Here is a 15,969-nt window from a genome sequence, read left to right on the forward strand (position 1 = left end):
CTCTAAAGGCCTACGTGCCTGAAAATAACTTGCTGTGAACTAAAATGGGGTTACCTAAACGAAAAATCCACAGGAACACCCGGATAAAGGTCCCAGAAATTTAACTTTGACATCCCAATGTATTCATGCTGGACATGTATGTGTATGCGCACAAATAAAAGTGCACTACTTTTATGATACTCTAAGGAAAAGAAAATGTAGGACACACAACTGAATTTGTCTAAATGTGAGGCGTGTAACGATTAATTTATACGAAAGGAAAAAAATCAATGCAAAAAGGAGACGTTATACATTTTTCTGCATGCGCACTGTGTTATTTACTCTATACAACGCAAATATATCATATCTATAAGACGTTTATTTCGTGTTTGTTCGTCTATGCAGTTACGTCTGTACTTTACGCAGTTCCTTTTTGCATATTCATACCAACATCTTGGAACACCGAAAGTGTGATTTTGAAACAGGAAGGGGAGAATTGAATATTAATACACACATGTTGTGTTTGAGGGTGTGTGTCAGTCTATTCCGGGGTCCCTCCGGCAGGTTTTGCCTCGCTGTGTGGGAGGTTGAACAGTGGGTTCGGGATGTCCCTTTAGGTGGCTCCCGGACACACCACCAACTGAGCCCTTTCTCCCACTCCACTTTATCATTTTCTGGGGGTTTTTCCCTTTAAATGGTCGCAGGCTGGTGACGTCACGGAGACTTGGCTCTAACCTTTCAACTTTTCCAACATGGCGCCTTTCTCGAGCAGCTTCTTCTCCAGTTTGTGGGGTTTTGGATGAAATTTGGAGCCAAAAATGCGTCTTTGGTGCGCCAGAGGGTCCCGGGTGGAGTGGTCGGAAGGGCCCTTGCTCCTAGCTGGGGGCACCTGTTCCGGGGGGCTTCAGGAGCCTCGGACTGGGCTGTTTCTCCCGCCGGTGCCGGGCTGGGAGGATGTAGGGACATGGGGTACCAGTGGGGCTGGCGCATCAGTGCGTCCTGTGATGGCACCTTCAGGCACCGACAAATATGATGCGATCTCGGGGCTGCGGGCTGCCCTGGGAGCTGGTACTTGGTCTGAAGGAGCCCCGGAACTGTCCACGAAGACATGCTGCGCCTCCCACGGACGGAAGCCAGTGAGGGCAGCGCGACATCCGGTGCCGGGACTGGCACAGTCCGAGAGGTGCCCTTGGCTGAGGAGGGTGCCCTTGGCTGAGGGGTACAAGCCAGCTGTGGTGCTTGGAATGCAATGGCACGAGTGTTTGGGGGGTACATCGCATACATGAATTCACCCGGGAGAGGGAGCCACGCATCAGAGAGGACGAAGTGCCGGGGTGCCCCTTGGGGTGCGACGGAGCTACGGTACCCTGACAGGTGGCTCTGCTGTCCCCGTCCTGTGCACATTACCAAAGGCGTGTAATCTGGAGCGAACGGTACCTGTGGTTAGTAGGTGACACAACAGAGGCCAAGTGCGCATGGGCAGAGGGCGCCTAGAGTGGCAGAGATAACTCGGGGCACTAGGCACCTATGGCTAGTGTAAAAGCCAAGATAGGTACCATTCTGGAGCTTTGCGCAGCATCTTTTTCAGAATCTGGATACGGGCCGGCGACACTACCAAGGAAACAGGTACCCCAAGAGAGCAGCCATCATAAGACCTCTATATCCGAGTGGTGCATGGGCCACGTACCAAATAGGGGGACACTGAGTACTGTAGGAGAGGCTTGGCACAGAGGCCTATTCATCTAATCCGTGCCAGTGGGTCCGGACAGTGCTCAGCGAGCAGGCACTGCTTCTCGGTGCGTGTGAGGGGCACAGGGTTTCAAGACCAGTGGGTGTTTGGGTAGAGGGAGCCGGGGAAGAAATCATGGGGTACAGGGCGCGGTTCTAGTGGGTTCCTTGGCCTACGGACACAGAAAACAGGGGTCCCATTCTAAAGAATGGCCGAATACCGGTCTCCATTATCGGAGAGTACCCCATGGTGCAGCGGGCATCTCCTGCATATGTCTCAGAAGGGGGGCCCTTGGCAGACGGCTGCCGTAGTTGCTCCGAGAGCCCGCGGTGATCCCTGCTGCTGATCCGACAGTTGCACCCGCAGCAGGCCCCAGCCCTTCTTCAGATCATGCGCAATGCCCGCGCTTGGCACACTTTTACGCACCGATTTGGCCCTCGGCTTTCAGAAAACAAAATGTTTGGAGCAGTGTGAGAAAGGCCGCCTCAGAGCTCCATGTGTGTAATTCAGCGTTGCCAGGTTGAGGGCAACAAGATCCTACTCGAGGCATGTTGGGTTTACAGGGCAGGACTAGTTTTTTTTTTTTTTTTAATTGCCTCTCTTTGGTTCATCTTCGCTTCAGCTATTGCTGCTTGGCCATTGCTTGATAAATCAGACTGGAGACTATCACAGCTGCCAGCTCCTTGCCGGAGGTGCGTTGTGGACGTAGAGCGGTGTGTGTAAAGCTGCGAACTCCACAGGCACGTGCTCTGGCCAGAGGGCACTGCCCATGCGGCGACCCCCCGCTTCCTGCCAGGAGGGTTTCGTGCGATCGTTTTCTGCCGCATGGCCTTGTCTCCACTCTGCGGGGAGGAGAGAGGGTTTGCGCAGGATTAAAATTATTCAGCCTCCCCCCCACACTTCCCGACCCGCCCCCACGCACAAAATAACAATTTCATGGTGTTCCTCCCCCTCGCTGAAATCACACCCAACTCACATTAAACATGTATGTTCTGTTTGTGTCGATAGTCTTAAAACGTTCAGGTTTATGGCGCGTAGAGAGCGCAAGGGCTGTGCCACAGAGGTGGGGCAAGGTCCCCTAAACATGGCCCATGCAGTCCTGTGCCCAGTGTGCTGCCCACACACAGACCCATTCACGAGCTGCGCTGGTCCCCTGAGCCCAGTGCTAGCCCCTGGGCACCCGACACTGGGTCCCTGTGCCGTATGCGCTCAAATCTGTGTCCTTTCGTAAACAGACCGCTGCCGTCTCTACGCACACTCTCCCTCCGGTTGTCTCCTCTCTTCTTTTCTGTCTCTTCCTCTCCAACTCTCTGTTTAGATCTTTCTCGCTCTCTCGCTTCACCGGTCATTATTATTATTAATGAGAGTTGGCTGGTTCGACCCCTTCCCCCATCCACCCGCAAACACAACACCGAGAAAGTGCACTTCGTGGAAGGATTAACCTAGTGGTTTTGACCAAAGTAGGGGAGAAGGGCGAACCCCTTTTCTTTTATGCCGGGGCATTATTTGAAGGTTGTTAATTTGTATCGGTTGCTCTGAGTACCACCCTCGGCTGGGCACGCAGTGTGCGCACTCGGGGGCCATTGTCTTCTTGCCGCACACAAAGAGAAGGGGCCTTTGCTAACCCTCACTTAGGTTATGGACATGTGTAATGCAGCATTTATTACAGAGTAATTTAAGGCCTAACCATGTAATTTCATGAACAATGCGCGGTCCCTCCCCCACTGTAATTACCTTTAGACACCAGGCACTTGATATGTGCAGAGAGCAGCCCTGCGCAGGGGGTGTTTTTTTTTAACAAGGGGGTCGTTTCAAAGCTGGATTTCTCAAGGGGCAGCAATTTATCTTTTCCACAAAATGTAGGCAAATATGCTTGTAATGAGTCAGTTCAGGCTAAGAAGCCCCTCGCCCCTCGCCAGCAAGGCCAGCTAATGATTTGAGAGAGTAAGGTGTTCTCAGGGGTGAGATGAAATGACATTGCAGATGCTCGCCTGCTTGCTGGCCTCTGCTCAGACATCCCACCTTGCAGCCCACAGCGGCTCCGATTACAGGCCTTTCTGATATACTTTACAGTGACAGGAGGTTGTGGCTTTTTTTTAACAATGTGTTGTCTATTTATACCCTTTCTGTCTGAAAAGACAGCCCCCCCCCACCCCCCCTCCAAAGAGCTCTTTTACCCCCATGTCCAGACAGGCATCACAAGATGCCTTGACCCATTTCTTGGCATGTTCTACTTTAAAAGGTATCCTTCCCTCATACGAAGGGTCATGCTTTGCCGTATGCTGGCATAATTGGGCACCGTGCAGCCAACTACAGCCTGCTGGGGGCAACTTTGCAAATACGGCATGTCAGCCCTACTATATAATCTCATCTCTCTGCACAGTTAAGTGACCCGACCCCAAAATCATCGCATTCCTGCGGCTGCCCAAACCACCTAGTTTTTAGAAATGTGTTTGTTTCTGCGTTTCTGTCGGGTATGTTTCATTCACAGCGCCCAGTTCCCCTGGCACACGTGTTCTCTTGTGCTTTTTGTCTGCCACAGTTCTCATGGAGGCAGGCAGTGGGAGCTGGCGCTGGAATCCGCCCCTCCCCCTTCACTTCTTGGACCCTGGTACTTCTGATGGGCACAAGTTTACTGTTTGCTGACGTCACCAGTCTGACAGCTCTGCACCAAATCAGAGGGCTGGGATTGCTGGTGCGCCCTGGGGCGTCTCAGGAGCCGCTTTAGACCAGGGCTCGCTGCCTCCCTCCCCAGTCTCTTTAAAGCTCTGGGGCGTGGATGAGAACCAGCCTGCCGCTGCCTGGATCCCCCCTCTCCACTCCACCATGGTAAGTCCCTCTCCCCCCGCCAGCCCGGCTGTGGAACCGGCCCTCTCAGTGGACTTTACGCCTTTTGCTGTTTCCAGCGGCTTTTTTGTTTCTTTTCGGAGGATTGGGTTTCTAGATTGTGGTTTACTTGCGTTTTTTTTGTTTTGTTTTTGGATTTCTACGTTGGGAAGACCTCTCCAGCCACAGTCTGGGTTTGCCCTGGACCAGTGTGCGATTACTTTCACTGGCGTACCCAGCGCGTGCACGGGGAGGTGCACTCCGGGTACCCACTAAAAACCCCAGCTCACAGCTCGGGAATCGGGGTCCTTTCGGGGCGTTGGAGTGGATACAGCTCCCGCCAGCCAGACACCTCTTTTTGGGGGTGGGATGGGGCACTTGTCCGCTTCTGGGGCACACTTCCGAGGGAGCTGTGTGTTTGGTGCACGTTTGCATGGGTTTGGTGGTGTTTGGTATGCACTTGTTAGGGGTATTGATTGGGGGGGGGGGGCAGTACTGTGAACTCGTGAAGTTGAGGTGCGGGTTCACGCGCTGCTACGGTCAGAGCAGGAGGCTTTGGAGCCGGGGAGCCCGGTCGGAGTCTCGGCGTCGCGTCAACAGCCTGTGATTCGGGGCACATCAATTAATTCTCCCCATACTTCCAAATGAATGAATGTATTATTGTGTTCTGTTAACGGAGCTAATGTAAAGCGCTTTAATACCTTCGGGTGGAGTTCGTGGTATATAGCATTGCAAAATAATAACGATAACGTGTGCTGAGTTTGCCTGGCATCACCTAAGTCCATGCCACGAAGCGGTCTGCGGTGTACAGGCTCTTGGGCCTCGGCGTGCCCTCTGCCTCTAGAGGATCGTGCCACCCCTGATGTCCGGTGTACCCTGCGCACCTGTGGCAATGCCCCTGCACCTGTTGCCGCATCGATGTCCCATCGGAGGGTGCTATGTGCCCTGCAGTGCCCTGCAGGTTAGCCATCTGTGGGTAGCGCTGCACTCCTACCGCCTGTGGCGTGTGCCCCTGCCCTCTGCGCAGTGGGTGCAGTGCCCCACGTCCCTGCATCGGTGTCTTCAGTCCTCAGTACAGTGCCCTGTTCCTCCGCAGCCAGCGGCGCCGTTGCAGGCGCCTGGAACCCTGCAGCATGGCATCGTACCAGTGCTCTTGCCCCGTGTGTCTTTGGCGCAGTGCCCTGTTGCTCCGCAGCCAGTGGCTCCGCTGCAGTGCCCTGCGTCCCTGCATCTGTACCTTCAGTCCTCAGGGTAGTGCCCTGTACCTCCGTAGCCTGTGCCAACAGAGCTGCGCCCTCGCAGCCTGTGCAGCCGCACCAGTGTCCCGCGCCCTCGCAGCCTGTGCCATCGCTATAGTGCCCTGCACACTTCCATCCTGTGCCATCGCTATAGTGCCCTACGCATTCCCATCATGTGCCATCGCTCCAGTGCCTTTCGCCCTCGCAGCCTGTGCAGTCGCACCAGTGTCCCGCGCCCACGCAGCCTGTGCCATCGCCATAGTGCCCCGTGCCATCGCACCAGTGTCCCGCGCCCTCGCAGCCTGTGCCATCGCTATAGTTCCCTGTGCCATCGCTCCAGTGCCCTGCGCCCTCGCAGCCTGTGCCATCGCTCCAGTGTCCCGCGCCCTCGCAGCCTGTGCCATCGCTCCAGTGTCCCGCGCCCTCGCAGCCTGTGCCATCGCTCCAGTGTCCCGCGCCCTCGCAGCCTGTGCCATCGCTATGGTGCCCCGTGCCATCGCTCCAGTGTCCCGCGCCCTCGCAGCCTGTGCCATCGCTATGGTGCCCCGTGCCATCGCAGCAGTGTCCCGCGCCCTCGCAGCCCGTGCCATCGCTCATGAGTCCCGCGCCCTCGGCACAGGACTCTTTCTCCAGCACCCCGTCCCGTCTACTTCAGTTAATTCCTGTCTCCCTCTCCTAATTGCCGGCTCCCCTGAGAGCGCTCTTGGCCCCGCTGTTTGTAGTCTGTGAGTTTAAGTGGATTGTCTACAAGTGTCCGCCGCAGCCCCCGCCTCTTCATGGTCCACACTCCAGAAAGGCCCGGGACGGAGTGCCTGGGTGGGTGTGATTCCTGCCAAGCCTCTGGGAGAGCTCTTTGTGCCAGCGGGAGCGCGAGGAGGCGTGAAGGCAGGGCTGGTACCAGGGCTTCGGCATGACAGGGACTGCTGAGGGCAGGATATGTCCAGACACACCTGGGAGTCTGGGAACTTGGGTGTCTTCGCCCTGTAGAGATGCCCCCCTCAGCGCGATGCTAGCGGACCCTACGGACAGAGTGTCAGATAATATAGCTTGACATTGAAGGTGCCCATCCGGATGCTGCCTGTGTGCACAACATGCAGTGCGGTGGGTGTACGTCTGGGGCAGAGGTCGTATGCCCAACTTACAACCCCGAGTGGATGTATATTGTGTGGGTTTGGGGCTCATGGGTAGTGACGGCGCCGAGTGGCTCTTTGCAGCATCAGGGAGATGCACTTTAGGTTCTTGTGGCATTAAATGGAAGCCTTTGTCCGAATTCTCCTCCTGAGTGCCCGTTCTCTCTCTCTCCACAGAGTACCATTCTATCTTGCCAGGACCAGTACTTTGCGGGGGGCTACGACTGCCCCTTCTACTCCACGTCAGAGGCCGCTGTGGATGTCTCCAAGGAAACGATGCTGTGGGCCACCGGTCTCCTGGACAACAGAGACAGCCAGTGCGAGCCGCAGACTCAGGGTGAGTGCCCGAGTGTGCCTCATGCTCAGATCCAGGGTCTGTCTTGTCTGTCCATCCATCCCAGGGTCGGTCTGTGTGTCTATCTGTCTGTCTGTCTGTCTGTCTGTCTGTCTGTCTGTCTGTCTGTCTGTCTGTCTGTCTGTCTGTCTATCTATCTATCTACCTGTCTGGCTGTCTGTCTGGCTGTCTGTCTATCCATCTATCTATCAATCCATCCCAGGGTCGGTCTGTCTGTCTATCTATCTACCTGTCTGTCTATCCATCTATCTATCAATCCATCCCAGGGTCGGTCTGTCTGTCTATCTATCTATCTATCTACCTACCTGTAGGCCTATCCATCTATCTATCCATCCCAGGGTCTGTCTGTCTATCTCTCTGTCTGCCTGTCTCTTTCCAGTCCCCAAGTTTTGCACCTGCAGCCCTGGAAAGCCTCGGTTGCAGCACAGTTTTTGTTAAGAGATGGCCTTTTCGCTCACGAACCAATTTCTTTCTCTGCAGATCCCTTCTACAACTTGGGGTTCAGCGCTCCTGAAGGCTATGTCTGGGGGGAGCAGATGTCGTCGCAGATCTTCGCCAACAAGCAGGTAAGCGCGCCAGCCGGGCCCGTGTGCTGGCCTGATGCATGACATGGGCGTGGCCTGCCTTATAATTGCTCCACTCTGCACCTGATCTGTCGCTGCCCTCCCAGGGGGCTCTTTAATAACAGTCAGTGGGGAGGGGGGCTTTAATGTGCCGCTCGTTAGCTGCCCCCACCTTATGCATTAATAGAAGGCCTGTATCCCGTGTCCTCCACTGATTATCCTGCATAACAACAGCTCCTGATTGGCTGGGTTAGTGAGGCCTGTGTTTGCCTGATTCTGTTTCCCCTGCTTCTCTCATCTCTCCTGTCTCTTGGCTGGTTGGGGGGTGTTAATTATCGCACCTAGACACATGTTTGACTTCCGTGTTTGCACTTTTAGCTCCAAGATACCCTGGTGCAAAAGGAGGAGGAGCTGGCCCGCCTGCACGAGGAGAACAACAAGCTCAAGCAGTACCTGAGCTCCACCTACGTGAAGGGCCTGGAGGAGCGAGCTAAGGTATGTGTGCAGGGCTGAGCGGCGTTTCATGTTTTTAGGGTCGAACATGCGCAGGCTGAAGGCGCCTAGTTAACGGCGCCCCATCAGGTAGACGTGTGACACCGGTTGGAGGGTGTGCGGCGCACAGTGGAACTTTAAGGCCACCTGCCTTGGATATAGAAAGGTTGCATGCTAGTCTTAGGGGGTTTCAGGTGGGGCTAGTTCCCATCCAGCCTGCGGTGGGATGAGTGCACCTGCTGCAAAGGACCTTTGGCTCCCCTGTGGTACACCTGCCCGTGCCCCGCCCCCTGACGAGCCTCGGGTGGGGGTCCAGGACCCGCAGGAATGCCCAGCAGAACAAAGCGCCTCGTGTCTCTGAATTCCTCATTGTTCGCCCCTATCTGGAGTATCTTAAGTGGTGTTTATAGATCGACGGGGCCATTAACTGAGCACAAGGCCCCCTGCGCAGGAGGCTGTTCACACCTCAGACCTCCAGCCCTGCCAGACCTGAGAACTCCTCGCTAGAAGAGGCAAGCAGCAATTACTGAGCCGCCGAAGGATGTCCTTGTGCCATCCGCCCTCTGGAAGACAAATCCCCCCCAGGGCACAGGGACCGAGGGCTTTCACTTGCCCCGATAAGCCGCTGTTATGCAGGAAGCTGTTTGTACCCCTCTGATAAGACAACTGCAGAGCAGGCGAAAGTCCTCCATCCACCTCCGCAATCATGAACAAGGCACCGGCGGCGGATGAGCCCTCTCTGGCCACACGCGCCGGTCTCTGGTTTATAGCGCCTTCTGCGCGCCTCTGCGGGTTCTGGCACTGTCGAGGACGGGCTCCGTCCACAGAGGTTTGCTGTGACTTACTCTCCTCGTAACCCTCGCGTACTCGTGTATTCCAGGAGTACCACAGAAGTAAATCAGCCAGTGCCACAGTCCCTACGGGTCCGTAATACTGGGGTGTCCAGCCACAGACTGTCAGGGATTCTCAGGTAGAAAAAATATTTGTAAAGTTACTCCTCGTGGGTAGCTTGAAGATCTGGCATGGATCCTGCTTTAGTGGAACAAAGTTGGCCACCTTGACTGTAATCTGAAGAATCTAGTAGTGTTGTCTGTGAACTTCTGCAGAGTATACAAAATTCAGCAACTTGCTTGAATAAGGCAGTAAGGGTCAGATGTACCAAAGGATTTTACCCATTCTTTGTCTGTGGGAAAAAGCTTTCGTACATATGGCCCTAAGATATCTGCACAACTTTGGTTTGAGCTGAAAAGGTTCCTCAGCGGGAAAGGCACAATTTTGTGTCATCTTAAATTTGAGGAATTTTGCATAGTGCAAAGTATGCAAATTACATGAGCATAAATATAATTTTGCTGGTGCCTAAAGCTAGCTCTTAACATAGGGGACGATCATATTGTCTTATAAGTCGTGCTCTGCGTTGGGGGGGCTGACATGTCATTAAAATCCTACATTTTAATATTCCCCATCATTGAAGCACAGAGTGATCGCATGGGTCTTCTCTGTGGTTGCCACAGACCCCAGGGTGGTTGTCCAAGGGTATACTTACCGAAGACCTAGCAAAACTGTCCAGCGGAGACTGGCTGATGGAGGATAACCGAAGGGGCCCATCACTGGTTTCACACAGAGCCCTCCCATGGCCTCTGGGCCTTTCATCCAATGGGTCTGAGGACCAGGCAGCTGTGGTTCTGTGTGACGGTGTCTTAGACAGATGCCTTCTAGGTCCTCAGGGTGGTCTGAGGACCAGCCAACTGTGCTACTGTTGAAGGGTGTCTTAGACAGACCAGTCCCAGTACCTCAGGGTCTCCCATTGCAATGGTCTGTGGATCATCTAGGTGTGTTTCTATGGGAAGGCGTCTTAGACTTCTCCCAGTACCTCAGAGTCTCCCATTGTGGGTTTGAGGACCAGGCAGTTGTGGTCCTGGTAGGATGTGTCTTACGCATGTGATGGGAGATTTGTGGGGTGCATTTAGTGGTGGTGGGGCGCTTGCGGCCAGAGACAGCGATATTATTGGTGGCTGTTGCTTGACCCCAGGCTGAAGCAGTTTTTGGCCTTGCAGCAAACATGAAAGTGACCTCTCTCCCTCTCTCCTCTTGCAGAAGCTACTGTCTCAGCATGGCAAGAAGATTCGTGACGTCTGCCGGGCTGGGAAGAGGAAGGCGAAGGAGAGCGACTGCAACACATCCCTGAAGAAGGCCCGAAGGAACCTCTTCACCGACTTCACTGCCAGCCAGGAGCAGACCACCTCTGTCAACACCTGGGTGCTGCAAACCCTGGGCCTCAAAGATGTCGACACCATTGACGAGTCTTCTCCAGTTAACTACAGTGCCTTGACCTCTGAACTTGTGAACACTATCGAGGCCTACCAGGGAAACCTCCTGGAGCCTATGGACTACAGTGCCAGCCAGGACTCCCACTTGGGCTTTGATCCCGCTCACAGGACCCCGGTGCACGAGTGCGAGAGCCTGCCTTCTGGTGGGGAGTCACCCTACCTGCACCCCTGTCTCTCGGTAGACAGCAACTCCACAAGCAGCTCACATCTCGACTCCTACGGCTCCTCGCCATACTATGCGTCTGATGTGTCTCCCAATAAAACGGACATCGCCTTCTCCACGTCCCTGAACCCCCATCGCAACGTCAAGACCCACACCTTTGCGCAAGGCCAGGCGTTCGTACGCAGGGATGACGAGGGTGGATGGAAGTTCACCTGGGTCCCCAAGCAATCTGATTGAGGAGCATTGTCTGGACTCACTGCCTTGAACCTCGTGTTTACAAAACCTTCTTGCACTTGAAATGGACTTTGTGGAGGAGGGAAGATGGGGCCTTGCAGATCTCTCCGTGAGTGGGCCACAGGGTCTCACCTGTGGTCCTGATGAGGTCTCATGCACCCAGTGAATGCTGCCTGCTCCCCATCATCTCCCAGGGCCTTTTCCAGATTCCAGGTGAAGATGCGGCGTGTGGCCAGCCTAGCCATGGGACACGCCCCTGCTTGTGCACAGATGTAGTACAACGCTGCTCTGGTCTTCTGCACACACTGCTCACCATTCATCTCTCGCCCACAGACTGCCTGCTGACTCTGATGCAAGCATCCCAGCTTCTAGACAACTCACTGCCTGTGCTGCACCCGAGGAGTCCCTTGCGGGCTCCCCAGGGTGAAAGTAGATCCACCTTTCTGTACAGAACAAAGAACAACATACAACTGCCTTCATCCATCCTGTTTGTGTACTGCCTTCCAAAACATTGTATCTTCATGGCCTTATTGCTGAGTGCCCCCACGCCAGGGGTCGCTATGCAACTGTGACTTTCTGAAATGTTATTGTGCCCTCTTGCAACTGAGTTCTGGAAACATAAGGGTGCCTCTTGTAAATATGAGGGCCGCCTTGTACTTCACCGAAGTAGGGCACCTCAATGTCTCTGTACTGACACTGCCTCTCACTGTCCGCCAGCCAGCGGATGCTAGAACAACTCTGTCCCAAACACTGCCTACTCACTCGTCTGAGTCCCTCTCGAGCGAGCCCGCTCAGTGACGCCATGGTGCAGCGAATGTCCACTGCCTTGGGAGTGCTGCTTCCGGTGCCCTCATGTCTGCCATGTTGTGGGTGTTTCCAAGAGTCCTGTTGTATGTTGTGTTGAAGTGTTCATCCTGCAATGATTGGAGAGTGTTACGTGTGAGAGAAATAAACATCTTCTGCTAAAACCAAAAGCGGTGTGACCTTCATATCTTGCCTGACTATGGTGTGCTGCGTGAGGTTAGTCCCCTCAATGCTGATGAGGTGGCGCGAATATGTTTACCATGTTGAACTTCCTGAGGAGATACCTTGGTTGCCTTTTGGGAACTTGCAGAATAGCTAATCCCTCCTTGATGACAGAGTGCCATGACAGACCCCTTGGGTGCACCTTGGATTCTGCATGAAGTCAATGGCCGAGTTGCAGGAGACACTGGTGGTGATCATGTCAGTGTGCGGCTGTCCACACTAGGGTGGATGTTGTGTCACACTGGTACCTCTGCCTTCCTCATCCTTAAAGTTCTTGGCTCGCTACAGAACTGTGTCTTAACTTCAGGCGCTCTGGTTCTTGACACGTGCAATGCTGATCATTTCCCTAAATCATCGATCTGGCCATGTGCATCGACCAGCTATTTAGCCTGCACGTTGAACGCCTCAGTAACTAATTAGCCCAAATAAATGTTAAATGAGCATCCTTCGCAGCGCTAATCAAACTCATTTGTGGGACTGGTTGTGACGCATCTGCCCTAGGACCCCAAGCTAGACTCGCGCAGTTCATGATTATAACAACAAAATGCTAAATGTTAGGAAAATAGATTGAGATAACCCCTTGTAAGCAGGCAGCACCTACCCATGTTGATTAACTGTTCTCTGAATTAGCTGTTTGCTGAATAACCCCTCCCCAAGATAAACAAGTTATAAATGATTGTACATTCACTCTACTATCTGAGCCATTGTTTGCAGCTTTCAGCTTAAACAACACAATGTCTTAGACGTTGTATCCGCTAACATCTAGGATTCCGAGAGAGCGGGGGAGTCCAGCACATTACGGATGTAGTCAAAACCAACTACACAGAGCTGCTGTGGTAGGATTAGGCAGATATAGGTTCATACATGTGTAAAACAGAACAACACCCATTATTTAAATAATATCTTTCATGGGGGAGGGGTCAAGGAAAAGTTTTGTTCTTAAATATTCTTATGGAAAGGCTGCCCTTGTAAATACACCATGGATGGAATGAACTGGGTCAAAAGAATATTTAAGAACAAAACTTTTCCTAGACGCCCCCCCCTATGAAAAATATTATTTTAATAATGGCTATTGTGCTGTTATACACACAAAGCTGTACAATTATGGTCTGTGACTGGACGCCTAGCACATAGGTGAAGTTTTCAATACACCAAGTGGTTTGAGTTTCATGAAAGAGCAGTTCAAAAGTAGAGCCCTTGCCCACAGACACTTCTGAGCGCAGTGCTCCAGGTCCCAGTGTTAAAAGTGCCGCGGCTTTTTACACAGTCAATGTCTTCCCATTCGAAAAGCCCAGAAGTATCTGAAGTTTTGCTTTACAGGTCTCTGCAAACTGCTGATTGGCAAAATGTTCTGGTGGAAGAAAGTGCCGGGCCCACCCCAGGGCGGTGTGAGCAGGTCTGGCTGAAAGTGAAGGGCCACACCGAGGCCGCGCACAGAGCTGTGCCTTTAACAGTGTCAGAAGTCGGCGGGACCTGTTCTTTCAGTTACTGCCCTTGGGACGTGCATGCTTTGGTCACTGGGGGTGACATTCTCAGCTAAGCAGTCTACAAGAGCACTTTAGGGGACGCCTGCATTGTTCGCGCGCTCCTAACGCACGCTGATGGCGCGCGTAAATTATACATTGGAGATACACCGGCTTTGTCACTTTCTCGTGGTATGTAGCGCACCGATGCCTTGGGGCGCCTTCCCTCACCCAACCGAACCATTGTTCTAGTAACTGCCTGCCCCGCACCGGGCACCCTTTAAAGTTTGCTGCACTCTCGCAGTGTTTTTTGAAGAATTTGGCAGCTGATCGTCTCTTTCGTTCAGTTTTTAACAGCCATGGTACCGGAAGTAGCGCCAAACCATAGCGCTAAAGCAAAGAGAGGGCTGCGGGTGATCCAGGATCCATGGTGTTTATAGCGGATAGAAGCGCAAAGAGAACAAAGTGCCCTGGGAGCCCTTGCACTTGGCAAGAGATCTTGTCGCCGCCTTCGCTCTGTTCGTGTTAGTCAAGCAGATTTTAGGGCTCATTTTTTGCAAGTTTTGTTTCTTTTGTGTATGTGTCGTGTAGCGTTGTCTGACTGGGGATGAAAGTATTCTCTTTAGTACTTGAAATGGCGCCTCAGTTGACTTTTGCTCGGGTTTAGAGTGCGGGTACCCAGGGATTAAATGCACCAAACGACCGCGTCTCCTAATGGTCTGCTCTGCACGGTTTCCTGTGGATTTTTGGTTCCCCCCCCCCCCCCCCCCCCCCCCCAGGTATCTCCCAGTACCTATAACATGTAATATGGAACCAGCCCAGGTCGCCCCTGAAGCACCACGCATCTGGTCTTACACCCTCTTACGCCTGACCTGACGCGTGCCACAAGGTTTAGCCGACCCCCCTTCTTTCAGAGAAACTCCCCTCAGTTCTGCACACGATCTGCACAGCGCTGTCATGAAAACCTCTCTTTAGCTGCTCTCGGGCACTTAGAATAAATCTACACCTGCCTGTGGCGTACACCCACATATCTGCTCTTTCCGTTTCCAATGTTTGATGTGCCCCCTCCCCCACCAAAAAAAATCACTACACTGTGCAAACTGGACCAGCCTTCTGTGCCACGGTTTTAGATTTTAAAAAAATCCGAATTAAAATGCCATTGAAATTCTTTGGTATTGCTTCAGTATTGGCTGATGCTACAGCGAAGGTCCAGGGGCCTCCGTGACCTCTGAAGGTGGCCCCGGAAGTGGTGTGACTGGAGATATTTTAGGCCTCTGTGAAGCCGAGAGGCCTTTAGAACGGTATTTTGACCCCTTATTGGGGCCATTGTAGGGATAAGGGGTCGGACAGCACTTCCAGACTCACACCGTGTCTGATTTTAAATTAGTCACATGCCTGGATTTAATGTTTGTCAACTTGTGCAAGATAAACTATTTTGGTCCATAGTAATGTTTTTTATTTATTAAAATGTTCAATGAAGGGCTCTCCATAGGCGCTAACAGCGCTGATCTGCGTACGTTAGCTCGCTGAAAAAAACCACTGCAAATGTTGTACATTTTGTAACTACCAGTTTGTTAACAGACTTTTATTTTTATGTTCAATACACCTTAGCAAATGTGACGTTGTTTTAATTTTAAATGGTGTGCCATAGACTTCTATAAAAAATATATTGTCATTAATTTAAGACTTAATATGTTGGATGTGCATTTTCTTTTCTAAGTCGAGATTATATTCTAATTATTTGTACAAGACAATTTTATTTTGTATTCACAGACGTCGTTTCTAATAAATGTGAAATAACCCCACGGTGTGTTGTTTTTATACGTGAACACATTCTCTGATATGCAGCAGATGTATTTCGCATTCCCTAAAATCATTTAAATATAAGTTCATTGTCATCTAATGAATTGTCAACTTCTGAAAACGCATTGATAACTAACTCGATAATGACCTCTGTTGATTGCGAGTTGATTTTTGGGGTCTCCGTAGTAGTAGCCACGGCTTGCACCCTCTCTCCGTGCCTCCTGCTGCAGAGCCATCAGGTGAGACCGGAGCAGGGAGGGTGGACAGGTGGGAGAGAGAGGTGGAAAACCCTGCGGGGGTAAGAGTGACGGGAGGGAGGAGAGGCGAACAAGGGCGCGTGAGATGCTCGAAGAGGAGGGGGACGGGGGTGGGGGGACCGAGAATGGACGTGGGAGAGATGGTGGGGAGGAGCTTGAATTACCACAAATCTCAGTGCGGTAACAGCAGCCGCCACATCACGAGCTTTACGGTTGCTGAGTCATAAGAACACTTTCCAAGCTCTGCAGAAATAAACAGGCTTAGAGTTACAATCGTGAAATGCACATAAACGCGTTAGAACTGCAGGTTCCCTCGCATTAGCAGGTAAAGAGCGCTTTATCAGTCCACACAACATGTAAACAGTCTCTCCGCTTGTAGCACAG

The 15,969-nt window shown here is 52.6% G+C and overlaps 1 protein-coding gene across 4 annotated transcripts; it reads left to right on the forward strand.

Annotated features, from left to right (window-relative positions):
* The first annotated feature begins 714 nt into the window (after positions 1–714).
* Positions 715–15,330, forward strand: GMNC (geminin coiled-coil domain containing). Of its 4 annotated transcripts, none has more exons than XM_069212782.1 (5): positions 715–1,421; positions 7,080–7,239; positions 7,738–7,823; positions 8,199–8,315; positions 10,407–15,330. In XM_069212782.1, exons 2-5 carry the CDS (start codon positions 7,179–7,181, stop codon positions 11,037–11,039), a joined length of 897 nt encoding a protein of 298 aa, XP_069068883.1. In that variant the 5' UTR covers positions 715–1,421; positions 7,080–7,178; the 3' UTR covers positions 11,040–15,330. The 4 variants fall into 4 exon arrangements, with proteins under 4 accessions (XP_069068883.1, XP_069068881.1, XP_069068880.1 ...); XM_069212780.1 differs by having other exon boundaries at positions 715–1,162; XM_069212779.1 differs by lacking the exon at positions 715–1,421 and adding an exon at positions 1,433–1,605.
* Positions 15,331–15,969: the final 639 nt, after the last annotated feature.

The sequence above is a fragment of the Pleurodeles waltl genome, chromosome 11 (genome assembly GCF_031143425.1).
Source record: "Pleurodeles waltl isolate 20211129_DDA chromosome 11, aPleWal1.hap1.20221129, whole genome shotgun sequence".
Lineage (NCBI taxonomy): Eukaryota > Metazoa > Chordata > Amphibia > Caudata > Salamandridae > Pleurodeles > Pleurodeles waltl.